A 14,896-nucleotide genomic window follows, 5' to 3' on the forward strand; every position below is an offset into this window, starting at 1 on the left:
CCTCTAAGGGGATACAAGGGATTGTCCCTGTGATAAGGACAATCACAGATGCTTAGGGTAATGGTTCAGTTCCCAGAATCTGGGCTTCTTGAGTTCCCTGCAGTTCTCCAGAGATACCTGGGGTTGAGGGAAGAAGAGACTTCCATGAGGACCAGTCAAAACTAACTCTTCGACCCTTAGCCTTTCGGGCATGTTTCCAGGTGTGTTTTGCTAACATAACAGACTAGTGTTGCAAGCCATGCTGCTCCCGGGCCCTGCGTTGCTGTATGCACAGTGGTTGCTTTTGTTCCATTCAGAAGAGAAAATGCAAGCTTCTGTTTCCCTGCTTAGAAAATGCCAAGCGTGCTTGAAACTGGTCAGTGGAGGATACAGGTGTGTGTCTCGGCCAAGTCAATGACTTTGTATCCTGTAGGCATGGGAGCAAGAAAGTCTATTGATGCAGTCATGCAAATTGGTGAAATAAATATGTAGTGTCCAGAGCAAATGGATTATTCTGTTGCTTCCAGGCAGCAATTGTATATATTGTCAGCCTATGTGCAGATGTATAGATAGAAAGTAGAGCGTAACTAGGGCCTAATAGTGGTAATGAGAACATCTGGAAGCATCTGGAATGTATGTTGTCTCCTGTATTGCTCACCTCTCCTGCACATTTGGCCCTTTTGTTGTCTTGCACAGCTTCCATACTGGAGCACTATTTAGTAGCTGCCAAAAATCAACTTCTGATAGAGCAGCTGTGGTCAGTGGGAGGATCAGCAGGATTCCAGCTGAGCTTGGGTCCCAATGGTTGTGGTGGTTTTGGCAACTAGCCAGTTGCCCTCAGTGCTGTCTCTGAGTTTCTCCTTTTTACAGTTCCCACAGTTGGTGTCCTGATTCTTCTTTGGTGTATACATTTTTAAGTTCCCATGTTATTGTCTTCTTTAGGTCTTAAACTTTCTTTTTCACTGCAGTCTTAAAAACCAGGAAGCCTATGGCTGTATGATCCTGTGGAGCTAGAGAATAGGCAATCAGAAGTAGCGTGACTTTGAGTTACGTCAGTACACAAAGTAGATGTGTCTAGGGGATGTCTGTTTTACTACTCCTCCTTTCCCTCACCCACCATGCATGTTCACATACAGATGATGCAACCAGTGCAAGTTCCAACAAGCACCTATAAAAGGTTTCTAGAAAGTAGTCAAGGTGCAGATTCCTTCATTTCTCTCAGTTCCTGTGATGGACTCGGGGGCCTCTGGAAGATGCTGGCGATGATGCAGATGTAGCTGGTGTCTTCAGGTGATGCAGGTCCATAACTGCCAATACCTGTTTCTCCTTCCTCTTTCAGGCACGGTGTTGGATACAGCAGGCAGACAAGGTCCTGCAGTGGAATTGTAGGCGAGAGTTGAGCCTGATCCTGAGGGACTTCAATCTTGCCTTCAGATAGCAAAATGCTCAGTCCATATCCATGAGTTAACAGCTGAGGTGATGGCATAGTATTTTCTGGAGAATGGATGAGGTGTCACCCCAAATTGAAAAAAGAAATGTGAGTGGAAAATTTAAGTGAAGGAATTAGTGGTTAAGGAGACTGCAGTGCCATCCTGCAGCAGTGGCAGTGACAGTCTCACTTGATAACAAGAACAAGCTGTCTTGATTGCATGAGCTTGCTCAGGCTGGACGTGAGGAACATGTGGGTGCCTTGCAATTTGCCAAGCTAGCTGGCATTGCTGTTGATACAATATGCCTGATGGTCTAAGCAACTTTCAACATGGCAGAATAAATCCATACCTGCAGCCCTGTGGTGCTATCGTGTACATGTGGGGGGGGGCCAGCCAGTGTAAATGGGAAATCACAAGCAGCAAACACTTGCCCCGGCCTCTTGTGGATGCATTTCCTGGAGATGTCACATGCCTGAGGCTTTACAAGTGGCTCTTGTTTCCCCAACCCTGAGCCCCCTGGCAGCAGAGTAATGTGGGGAATGTGTGTTCCCAGCCTCTGAAGGACTGAGGCAGCCTCCTCTTTGATATTCAGCCAGATTGTCTGAATGTCACCTTCCCCATCCTGAAGTTCTGTCTCCGCTTGTGATCATTCCACACTTATACCATGACACTTTGCTGCCAGTCTGTGATCAGTTCGAGCTGGTGCATGGAAAGAATGACGTGGTTAAAGTATTTCTTAATTTTATTTGTATAACTTTTACTCTCAGGAGTGTCTTTTATTGGGTTTTTTTGTTGTTATTTCTCTGCTATTTAAGTCATTGAAGGCACTGCCCATTGTGGGATTTCCCCATTACAGCTTCCTCCTCTTCCTACCATGATTTCATTTTTAGCCACAGCTCGGTTACAGGCAGCCACCGCCATTTTAACCACCCTGTTGCCCAACCTGTATCTGTTGGTCACCTCAGCCTTTTCTTTGACAGAAGTAAAAAATCACATTTTTAAAACACGATTGCCTGTGTGTATTTTAACACGCATAAGCAGTGTTTGAAGGGTGACAACACACCATGCTACCGCTATTTTTTTTTTCTAATGTACTGTACTGTATGGTCACTGTGCTTTAAGCACAGGGCTGCGTACTGAAAGCTGCAGGAACTTAGAGCTGCTGTGTGATGCAGAAGCACAGGACTCAGCTGGCTGGCTGCTTCCAGCAAAGCAGAGGTTTCTGCAGGTGCTGTGGACTAGGTTGGCTCACCTGCCATCAAGATGCTGTCACCTTGCAGCTCTGGATTCATGGAGTTTAATACTATCCTACTTTTCCTCCTCTTCATTTCAAACTTCATTACTTGGAGTCAAACACAGCTTTCCAGTTTTACTCTAGAGTTTCAGAAAAATGCTGAGTGAAGTATCACAGCTAACACATTTAAAATCTTGACCAGCGAAAGCCCTTACTTTGCAGACTTGCTTTATGTAGTGTTAGGTAAAGTATTGTTCAAAATGCCATTGGCTGCCAGTACGTTGTCAGAGTGCTGCCAGTCATGGAACTGAACAAGTGGGGGTGGCAACAAGCAGTCAGCAAAGGACATAAGGAATATCTCTCTCAAGCTAGGAATAATTTGAATTTCTGGTGTATGCAAACAAGCAAAAATGCCCTCTTCTCACCCACTCCCTTTTTTTTTTTTTTTGCCCATCTTTCTTTTTTGCTTTTCTTCATGCTATGCCCAAGCTTTCTAATTGTAGGCCACTTCTAGAAACTGCACTGTTTTTGAAACAGGGTTTTACTCTGATTAAAACGTTTTTCAGATCACTTACTGAAGTATTAAGGGTAGAATAATGAGTGCTTAGCTTCCTGTGTACTAGCAGATGATTTTTCAACATAATTTAATTTTGCCTGAAGCATAATCTTTATAACAATGGATACCTGATCATATATTCACTTCTCAGTAGCCCTGGAGACAAATTTCTTGCTGACCATTCAAATCAGTATTATCATGCAAGTACTAACAAGACTGACTGGAAATAACTAAGTTATGTGTAGGCGTGAGAACCGTAATGATTCTGATAAATTCCCACGTTACAAACCAACCTGCTTGATTTGATTCAGTACTTATTTTAATGGGAGCAAGGTGATCTAAGAGGAATTTTTCTTGATACTGTTTTGCCTCATGGAAACTACATAAAAGCTATTTGTAGTAATGGTAATTTACTATTATGTATGTAGATTTGGAGCGGTGGTAAGGGAGGGAAGCCGAGTTTAATAACCAGGAGCATTATTTTGTCTTCATTTCATTGAGGAGGTTCTCAAAGCCCGGGAGACCTTCCAGAGCAATATGATAAACTTTTGGATTAATATGATAAACTGCTACCCTTGTCATTTTCCTTATCTATATAGAGTCATGCATACCTATGTGATGGATTACTTACGTACAGAGAGGATTATAAAATATTTTCCATCTTGGTTGCCTCCAGTAGCTTCAGGCCATATATCTAGTTCCAATCTCAGTACAGACAATTAAGCCCCCAGGCAAACCAAACTGGGATTATTTTATTTTAAAATACCTTTCAGAAACTCACAGTTGTTAATATGGTATCTTTTATGTTGCTTTGCTCCTGTTTTTCTTTAACTTAGCTTTGTGCTTGCTGGAACCTTAAAAGCATAAAACAGAAGAAGGGTTTGGAAGCAGTAGAATAACTTATATTGTGTGGTTCTCTAAAAATTACATCAATAAAAATTTAATCTTTGTGCCTTGAAACTATTGTATGATTTTACTCTGATGTGTGCTTGTTTGTTTGTTTGTTTTCTTCTCTATTTCAGGCAAAACAAACAAAATAGCCATGGAGGCAGCCAATAGATGGACTGGTGCGTGTGCATTTATATTGCTTAACACAGCTTCAGACTAGAGCAATTTCAGTAAAAGACCTACTCATCATTAAGAATTTTAAATTTGATTAGGACTTGATGTAGGATAGCCCTTACTTACAAAAACATGCAGAAATATATTTTGCTTACAAATCATCATGATTCAAAAAAAAAAAACATTTTCTCAGTTTAGTTACTGAATATACTTCACATCACATCACATATTTGTTCTTCTGGTGCAATCTTGCACACCATGTTAAAACCTGCAGCTCATTTTCTTGGTTGAGTTAAAATCTGTTAAGATGAGGAAAACATTAATTGAAAGAGACAGGAAATGGTGGTGTCCAGGTATTCAGAAAGTTTCATTCTTCTTTTCTGAATTTTCGTCTGTTTCTAAAGGGTAGAATGCTTTGTGGAACCTTATAATGGATGCTAATATAAAGTAGGTATTTCTAAAACTAATTCATCAGCTTTGACGTGCAGGAAAAATGCTGCACAGTTTTGAGGAAGGTTACGGTGATAACACTTGTATGGAAGTTGAACTCAATTTTCTGTTGTTGCTTAGCTTTGCTATATTGCTATATATTTCCATTTTGCAGAGCAAGCAATATGTATGTCCTTACTTTTTTTTTAATTATTTAGAATACTGTTTGTAATCTTTTTGTTTAGAATTCATCTACTACTGATGGACTGCTCACTATCATCGGTTATGCCAAGTGCAGCAGGATATCGTTGTCACAGTCTCTTGACTATTATTATTTTGTATCTTCATTTGCACTGGGTTGCTCACTGCATATGGGGAAATAAAGTTATGTATTTGAAAATAACTTCTGGGAGTACTGTTGTCAGGGCTTTCTACTGTTGATGAGAGGCTGTTGTTCTCAAGGTCTTGAGAGAGTTAAAGGAACTATGCCGCAGCCTGTAGAAAGTACTTTGCTGTTTAATTAGACAATTAAGTTATATGCTGTAGCATATTTTTCTTTTGAAGAGACGGTTTTAAAACCAAATGTCTGATGGTTAAAGAAAAGAAAATATTTCAAAGGTGTGCAGACACAGAGAACACTTCCTGTCTTAAGGAATGCTGCGATTTATGGGTGTTAGCAATGAAGTAGTGAGTTTCAATCAATACTGCAGTGAAAAATGATGTTACATTGAAGAGAATGTATGTGCTAAAATAATAGTAATGTGATGCTAAAAGAGAAATGCTGACTAAAATAAAGCTACTTGAATGTCTTTTTTTTAACTTTCAAACAAAATGTACATTATCTGAACAAACATATGCAGGACTAGAAAGGACCTTGTAGTTAATTTGAATCTGATTTTCGCAGTTGTAGACAGGCACACAGTAGGTGTCTAGTTGAAAGAGGACCTATAAAATACTTACTATGCATATTCACACTTTCCTCATCACTCTATAGCAGGCTTACACTGTAATTGTAGCTTTCAGTCTTCTCATAGAAGAGGAGCAAGAAAAGATAAAGGTAACCTCAAAAAAAGACAACATACTTTACTTAGTACTGAGTAAAAGTATATCATTAGCAAAAGCCTCCCGTTTTCTGTTCTAAATCTACTTTATAATGATGTTCCTCACTATGTCCCTTTTTCATATACACAGAGAGAGTGCAAATGGAAGGATTTTGTTGTAGCCAAGACTATAATTCATGCTTTTCTAAACATGAAAATCTTAATGGTTTTCATTCTGTTTACAGATAACATCTTTTCAATAAAGTCCTGGGCCAAACGTAAATTTGGATTTGAAGAGAGCAGAATTGACAAAAGTTTTGGAATCCCAGAAGATTTGGATTACGTTGATTAGTGTTCAGCAGTTGATGGCTGACACAGCTGTACATAGTTTGTTAAATATTCTCGGTTGGCATTTAAACGTGTGTCTGAATCCTCTCCAAACAACTGAGCACCCTTTCATTTGCAGTTTTTGTTCAAGTTAATAAAATTCTAAAAATATTTGTTGCATTTCCTTTTTTTCCTTGTACTTCCAGAGGGACAGTAAATTGCTTGGTCACTTCTGTGAGACAGACTAAGAATGGACAGGGGTTATAGGGAATAATTACCACAAAGTCCTGAGACTGGTTTTTACTCTTCTTTTGCTTAACTGGGAGTAATACTAAGAACTAGAAGCTCCAAGGATTTATGTTCGAACACGTTGAAGACTTTGTCCCCTGTTATTTCCACTCCAATATGGAATAGAATGAATTTTCCCCTCATCTCAGTAATGAAATACAAAAGATGCATAATCCGTTAATGGAAATCACAGAGACAATAAGGGTGTGAGTCGAAAGGCTGAGGTCTGATTTCAAGTTGTTCTTTATTGTGTTGCTAGAACTGCTTGTAAGTTTAGTGACAAAATTTTGTTTGTTGTTGGAAACTACTAGTTCATGAGAGCTAAATCTTTTCCAGCAGACGTACTGGATTCGACACTGAGAAAGCTTCCCGCATCAAGATTGTTACCGCAAAGGGGAGGGAGCAAAGAGCACCCATCCATCCATTTGCACCACAGCGCACCGAGATTTAGGATGCTAATCTGGGATGTGAGAGCCCGAATTCAGTTTGCTGTTCAAATTGAATTGAGGATGCTGAGCATCTTTGGGTTTACGTACATTTTTCAATTTCAGACTAAAAAAGCAGCCAACCAAAATAAGAACAAATTTCAGAATGTCTCACTTTTGTCTGGTGAAATTTCACAAGCACCTCACTTTTTATCAGCTTCTGGTTTCTAGCTCTGATCGCTGCATGGCTACAAAAAGAGGGGTGGAGGGTACAGACTGGTCTCCTACCTCCCACAGCTATGGATTGCAAGACTGCATTTCTGCTGTACAGCTCTGGAGGACATACATAAGCTTTACCTTTACAAGGCAGGCGGGCCTGCTGCAAGGTAGATGGGTGTATCGCTAGAAAGTGTCTGCCTTTTATGTAACCCCTGATGAGAGTATTGCTGAAAAGGTGACATTTAGCTGGAGATACGCTCTGAAGTCTGTCTCCTGTGACCTTTCCAATTAAAATGTTTCCTAGCAGTTCAGCGCGTGTTAAAATCCAAGGATTTTAGGTGTGCCCCTGGCTATTGTCATCCCATGTCTATGAAGACAGCAAAGTTATTGGGAAGATACCGAGTGGAAGATTTTCCTCTCACAGAGGTAGCGTAGCAAGCTATCTGTTGCCTAAGGAAAACTTATGTGATGCCTGGCACATAGTAAAATGTCACTGTGCTTACAGCTGCAATGGAGACATCTCCTTTTATGTGTTTGGAAAGATTTTATTCCTAATATATCCAATATTTAACATATAATCTGTTACTAACTGAGTAACAGCTTACCAGCTGCTAACTGGTAAAAGTTTAATGCAAGTAGGTAGTATTGAGCTGAACGCAGTGTTTCTTACCAGGCCTGGCTTTTGCCCCATGAATGGAGTACCATCCACCAAAGCTAAGCGATGGTGCCAAACCAAAGTACTGATGCACATGTAGCTTGGGTGGTGGTTCCTACTCCTGGATTTTGTGCTGTGAAATACTAAAGAGAGAGCTTTTTCTGTTCTTTGTAGAATATCTCCCTCAAGTGATCCCCCCCGCTAAATGTCTGTTTTTTCTGTGAATCTATTCTGTATCACCTGACAGGTGTCAGAAGCTCCTTGGCACATCTGCATTTGAGAGCATGTATCTGCCACACGCGAGAGATGATGATGATGACGACTCAAAAGGCTTGTTTGTATGAAGGAATGTTGAGCACGCGAACTTGTTGATGGTTCTTCCCTCTTAGAATCACTTTCACATGGCTGAACTTCTACTTGTCAAGGAGTCTCGGGTAACTTATGGCCTGTAGCAGTTAGTGCACCAAGACTTCCTCTGGCATCTGTGGGGATGAGGGTTTCTTACTGATTTCTACTGCTTTGGCTACTTTCCAAATTAAGAAGGAAATGAAGATGACCAGCTATGTAAGTTTAGCTGCAATATTGTGGCTTCCTGTCTGTAGGGTGAAAGCGTTGTAGACTGCAACAAAACCATTAAATGTAATAAATAGCAACTAAATAACTGTACGTGAGGTAGACTTGCTTAGAGATGCTACAGTCAGCCAGCACGAGCAATACCTTTAAACTGTCAAGCACAGCCCTCATCCTTTGGACACAAAACTTGAGTTCAAGTGCAAGGAATTTCCAGCAATATAATTTTCTGTCAAGTTTTGGTTTTGTTATACAGGTACAGAATAGAACACAGATATGCAATCATACTCTATTTTCTACTCCCGTCTTCTACTTCTGGTGTTGGTTAGCAAGCCTGGCGGGAGAATGTGTCTTCTCCTGTAAGGACACAATTTTGGAACAGCCAGAACAGAAATTTCTCAGCTAAAGAGAGGCAGGGAAGAAGAGGCGCGTTATTATCAGAAACTGATGCTTAGTCCTCTAGTGGAGTTGATGTATTTTACGCTACCTTTCTTATGATTCTGCGTTTTTTTAGTGTAGGTGACTTTCAACAGGAAAAGCAAATCCAGATCCTTTCTGAGACAAAAAGAGACAATTTGTACATCTTGAATATTCCAAGACACTTTCAGACTGCTGCATCTGCTCACTTTTAGAAGCTTTTTTTCTTAAAAAGATATGTAGCAGACTGCTAAATCCCACAGTGTGAAACCATGTAGATTATGTGGTTTGAGATGTGTGTTCACTTTAATTTTTAAGAGACGCTGAGACTTTTGTTTTCTGCTGAGTTAAGTCACTAATGGTTAAAATGATTTTCCTTCTCCTGAGATGTTTTTGGCTATTAGCCTATGAGAAAAATGAAAACAATCAGTCTGATCTTGTGTCCCAGTTTGTTTCTTCACAGTTTTTCTGAGATAGAATCTGAGCTATTTCTAAAGAATCTAACATGAAAACAGTGGGGTTTAAATGTTCACTTCTGCTGTCACTCTTGTGGTTATGTCTCAGCTATATTATGTATATGTCTTCCTCTTTTTTTTTTTTTTCCCCTTCTGCCCTGTAGGTTTTTTGCCCATGTAAGGTAAATATTTTCAACTGTTATAGTTAAGTCAGGAGGTCAGGCCCTTATTACAATTCAGGTTTATAATTAAAGCAGCCACTAGTGCAAAGTGTGAAAATCAAAGGCAGTTGTTTTTAGCAGAGTCTGCAGCTCTTACAGGAGCACTCGCAGGTCCAGCTTTTCAAAATAATCTCACGAGGAGTTTATCACTACAGTACCAGGCTGAGGTGTTGGGTAAATTTACTCTTTGGGACTGATGTTCATTAGCCACTGTGAAGCAAACCTAGACACAGGAGAAAATATTTTTTTTGTACCCGACATACTTAGAAACCTTACCGGTTTAAAGAAAGTTTGCTGACTGTATCTGCCCTGAAACTATCTATTCTTCCTCAGCTTTTCTTTTAACTAGCCAAGCATGGACTCTAGGGCTCCTTTTGTGGTACTTGCAGAGCATTAAAATGTTAACAGTCACAAGGGTTTAGGTTTTGACATAATTCAGCTGCTAAACCCTTCATTAATGCATCCTCCGAAATGTCATTACGTTTTTGGGGTGTAGTAACCTATGTGTTTTAAAAGGGAAAATCCAGGCTCTGAAGCAAATGGCACAGTGATGCTGTGACCAAGGGACAAAGCTGGAACTGAAACTTACGGGAGAACGATGGGAAAAGAAACCCAACCTGTGATGGTGACTAAGAAGTTTGATGCAAGAGCTCCCTACAGAGTCATCCTGTTGCCCAGGCGTATTTCCACTAGTCAGATGATCTGGCTGGTGCTTATCTTCACCTCTCTTGTAGAGGTGAGGTATGTAGGATTACGTTTTCTGTCATTTCTCTCGTTCTTTTCCCTCCCAGTGTTCTTAAATTTTGCAGTGGATTTTAGCCAAATTTAGTCTGAGGGACTGCGGTGCGAGCTCGCGATTTATCTGTTCTGCTTGGCTGGCTGCCTGATAAATACAGGCTTTCCCTTTCCCACCTGCCGGTTTGGGGACCTGAGAAGGGGTAGAGCATGCTGGGGGTGGGAGGAGGAAGGAAAAATGTCGAAGATGGCTGTAAAAGACCTGGAAGCATTTGGTGCCTGCTGGTGGCAGAGTTTATGTGAGGGTCTGGCAGCATTGCTGGGGATGAGATAGGATGGTGTGTGCATCATTTCAGTGGGAAGGAACAGGGATCTAGGAAACTGGTCTCTTGGCAGCCTGACTTCATTACTTCTGCTGCTCACGGAGCTCTGATTATTAGGCTGGGGGCTTGTGGCACTGTAAATTTACACAAGGCTTTACTGAGACAGCAATTAGATATCTTGTCTGCTCTAGAGAATCGGCACACCCCAGAAGTGTGCATCTGGTGGCTTCAACAGCTGAAGTCCTTGGCTAATCCTCGGTGTTACGCAGGTGGCTGGATTCTTCCGTGTACAGTTACCTGCCGTCTAGATACAATGCTTGTGTAAATATTCCTGTGCTTAAGGGATCTGCCTTCACAGCAGCGAGCCTTTCTCTTCAGCTTCCTTTTCTCCCTGTTCCTTTTGCTTTTTCTCTTCCATCCCTCCACTGTCATTTCCTTTCAGATCTGCTTACAGAAACTACGTAGGCTGAACAAGCAACACACTGCAGTCTGTACAGATGGTTGTCTGCCTTACTCCTCCTCTTGCTGACACGCCCGTCAGCGCACACCTTCCAGTGCACAGGCATATAGGAAGGCAAGCATCTACACATTGGGCTTGCTGCTTTAAACTGCACGTGCAGAAGGTTGCGGGTCAAGACTAGATGGCAAAAACATCTGTGAACACCACCGCAAGCACCACTGAACATTCCAGGTTCGCTTCAGAAGCTTTATAATGCCCCACAAACGAATGAACGGTTTTTATATTATGGATAATTTGGTCATCTGGTCATTACTTCACCTACCCTAGTTGGAAGAATTTTCCTTTTGGAAAAAAAATTCCTGGTGAAGTATTTATAAAGAACAGCTTTCAAGCAAAACCTGCTGGGCAATTTTCTGTTTCCAGTTGTTTGATGGAAACTCAAGCTATTCTGAGAAATGAAGAGCCTTTGCACGTGAAAGCCTTCATTTAAAAAAAAAACATCCTTTTGTTTCAAAAAGTCTCACTGGTCTACTGGCAACCTGCTGTAAAGTAAATCCTATAACCAGTCCGAGGGGTACCTTTTTTCAGGTGAAGTGATGAACTTGAACTGTGCTGCTGCTGAAGCTCAGAAGGAAAAGCTGTTAAAAATTATGGCTCCTAGAGAAAGCCAGTGGAGGAAGAAGTTGTGTTTGAAGTGAAAAGGGCCTGGAGTTGCCACTGCATACCGAAGCCGTGTCTTACAGGGATCCACATCTTTCCCTGGCCGCCTTTGTTCGTGTCACCTGCCTTTAGGCTGCCACGGTAGTGGCATTCTGAGATGAGATTTTTATGTTGAGATGCAAAAGTTGTTTTTTCTCATTTCTGCAGTCTACAGTGGGGAAAAACTACTATTTTTTTCCCCCCCTTTGCCTTTTTGTGGTTTGGTTTTGTTTTGTTTTGTTTTAAAAAGGCGGGGGGAAGTACAGGAAAAAAGTCAATCACATCATATTTTCTTGCAATACCATTACTAGCCATGCAAAATAATGCATGCGCTCCCAGTGGCAGAAGTGCTTTTTGATGAATTTTTTGCATGGACATCAATTAATCATCATCATAAACTATATTCCTCTTTGGGCTTTCTTTCCTCTTAAAATATATTCTAGGGACTACGCTTTTCACTATGTTTTTAAAAGCCAGTCAATTCCTGAGATCAATGATTAAAAAAACAAAAGTCAAGGCTCTGCAGCAGACCTGTTTGTTTTTCCGTGGTCATCAATATTGTATCTGTTTGAGAAGGATATGTAAGAAATAAGACCAAAGAGAGTTATACCAAGAGCTCCAAAACACCAGTCTCAGTATCATCAGGTGAAAGGCAAGAAGCTTTATTTTTCTTTTCCACTGTGCACTGATTTCAATAAGGTATTTATCATTAGCATCCTCAGCTATTAAAGAAAAAAAAAAGAAAAAAAGGAAAAAAAGCCTGTATGATATGTTCTGGTTTTGGTGTAACTACTGTCAAAGGTTCAGTGAGTGAGAAATTTATTTTGATCAGACATTTTGAACAAACCAGCTTCAAATCCATCTTTGGAGTCCATCAACTTTTTCTGGTCCTTTCAAGTAGAGGTGTTACAGAAGTAGTGGTTTACTGTTCTGTCCTTAGCTTGGAAGCGGTAAAAATGAAAATAGTTAAAATAATTCAAAATCAAAACTTCAATTTAAAATGTTTTGTTCAAAATCGGTTATCACCTCTTTGAAGCTGTCGTCTTCTTTACCAGAAAAAAAGTCTAGGAATCCTTTCCTTATCCTTAACTGTCTAAATCGTTAGAAGATTGTACAAACTTAGGAAAGCCACACATGTCTGAGTAGGACATACAGCTTCACTCTTTTGAGTAGGCATGATATAAAATCTGCATTTTGAGGTTGCGTATTTTCATTCTTCTTATTCTTTCTTCAATGCTTATGCTAGTTACTGAAACAGAGTTTTCTGTTAAGTGCCCTTTACATGATAGGAACTTGGGAGATGAAAAGGGGGAATTTAATTTCAAATTTTTGGTTCTTTTTAGGCTTTTGCCTTGTCGGTCTTGAGCCAACGGGGTGGGCATTGTCTGACCTCTGTTTTGGACCAACTTCCGGAATTAGAAAATCATAAATGAAAAGCATTGATTCCTGACTTTCTATGCAAATATTTCCTATACCAACCCCCCAGCTGCATCATCCGGCTTTTGGTAGGGGGCAGATATAAAACAATAGCAACAGGTTTTTGTAAATTTTTTTGCCTTTTGATGGTTACTATTATTGGTTAGTACGTCTCTATCCTGAATTAAGGCCAGAAGAAGGAGGGTTTGCTGCTTAAAAAGCACTACCAAGATCTACACTTAGATCTACATTTGGTAGCAGTTCCCCTCTCAGCTCTTTTAGACAGCTTTTTTTGGACATAGTAACCCTAACAAACGCTTATCTTGGCAAGTGAGTGGTGAATAATTGTGCTCTAATGCAGGTGCTTTTGCACCATAAACTAGTACGCAATGGTGTAAGCAACCATTTACAATTAAATTAAAAAATTCAGAGGACCAAGCTTGCAAGTGTACTATGGAGTTACTGAAAGAAACCATTTGATGTCAAGCTATCTACTTGACAATGTAATTTTTTTCAAGATAATATATTTCAGAGGCTTTAGTTTCATTCAGCAAGCCAATGCTAATGGAACGGTTCTGTCACCTCTTGTACGAACGACGGCAATGATGGTGGAACACATGGTTTCAGCTTAAACTAAAATGAAAGAAGTTTTGCCAAGAAGCCAGTAGAGGAAGAACCTTCTGAGCAGCACCAGTCTGCTTGAAAAAGAAACATTTCTGCAGCATGTGCCTTTACAGACTTGCTTGATTTCGGAGTCCTTCAAAAAGCATCCAGATCTGATTGAGTTAATTTATTTTCTCATCCATTTCTGTGCTCACATCCTGCAAAAGTCTGGGGTTTGTCTCTTGTCTTTGCTCCACCTGACAGGTGTCATCTTATCTTGGGTTTTAGCCGTTAGAGGCTGGCCCCGGGAGTTTGGGCTGCGAGATTCTCCTTCCAGCGCTGCGGGTGGCTGTGAGGGGAGATACTGCTCCTCGGTTACTTGTGTGCAGAGAACGGCCTCATATCTGTCTGGAAAGCTGAAAAGCTCTTGCTAGCCCTACGTGAAACATTTTGTGGCAGTGCTAGTACAGCATTATTCCCTTTAGTTTAAAGCTCACATCCATGTATTCTTTCTCTTTGAAGTCTGGAATAGAGATAACGCACGTGTCCAGCCTCCTGTCACTCAGCCTTCGAAGTTCTAGGAGAAGCAATAAAAATAGAAAGTAAATACAAAACAGAACAAAGACTGAAGATGAGGGGAAGAAATAAGCCTGTTGACTTGTACTCTGAAGTCAACATGTTAACATTATGTGTGCGAGAGAGACCCTAGAAATGTCTTTTCTTATCTCTACCTCATGCTTGAATCCCAGATCATGTAAACCAGACTCTTTTTCTTCACAGAGGATAAGTATTATCACTTGCAGCCTCACATGGCTAGTCCCAAGATGGGAAACTTGGGGGCAATATATACAAGTAGCTTTTATTAGCTTGCATTTCCATTTAATGGGAAAGAAAATTTTAGGTGCCAGTGACTTCGTGCTTGCAATAACCATTAGTATGGTGGCTTTTTATCCCCCGCTGCAGAGGGGCACTCTCTCATTGAGAATACCTCTGGCTGTGCAAGGTAGTATCTCATAGAATCATAGAATAGTTTGGGTTGGAAGGCACCTCTAAAGGTCATCTAGTCCAACCCCCCTGCCGTGGGCAGGGACATCTTCAACTAGATCAGGCTGCTCAGAGCCCCGTCCAGCCTGACCTGGAATGTTTCCAGGGATGGGGCATCCACCACCTCTCTGGGCAACCTGTGCCAGTGTTTCACCACCCTCAGTGTAAAAAATGTCTTCCTTGTATCTAGTCTAAATCTACCCTCTTTTCATTTAAAACCATTCCCCCTTGTCCTGTCGCAACAGGCCCTGCTAAGAAGTTTGTCCCCATCTTTCTTATAAGCCCCCTTTAAGTACTGACAGGCTGCAA

The 14,896-nt window shown here is 40.8% G+C and overlaps 1 protein-coding gene across 2 annotated transcripts in view; it reads left to right on the forward strand.

Annotated features, from left to right (window-relative positions):
- The window catches only part of MND1 (meiotic nuclear divisions 1 homolog (S. cerevisiae)), a 41,798-nt gene extending 35,568 nt beyond the window's left edge, over positions 1–6,230 (forward strand). The window contains exons 6-7 of one of the 2 annotated variants that reach the window (XM_009329792.1): positions 4,222–4,266; positions 5,976–6,230. In XM_009329792.1, the coding sequence (XP_009328067.1) occupies positions 4,222–4,266; positions 5,976–6,082 (152 nt within the window). In that variant the 3' untranslated portion in view covers positions 6,083–6,230. The remainder of the gene's footprint in view (positions 1–4,221; positions 4,267–5,975) is intronic. The other variant, XM_009329789.1, reaches the window with a different exon arrangement.
- Positions 6,231–14,896: the final 8,666 nt, after the last annotated feature.

Source organism: Pygoscelis adeliae, unplaced genomic scaffold, assembly GCF_000699105.1.
Source record: "Pygoscelis adeliae isolate BGI_AS28 unplaced genomic scaffold, ASM69910v1 Scaffold67, whole genome shotgun sequence".
NCBI classification, from domain to species: Eukaryota; Metazoa; Chordata; class Aves; order Sphenisciformes; family Spheniscidae; genus Pygoscelis; species Pygoscelis adeliae.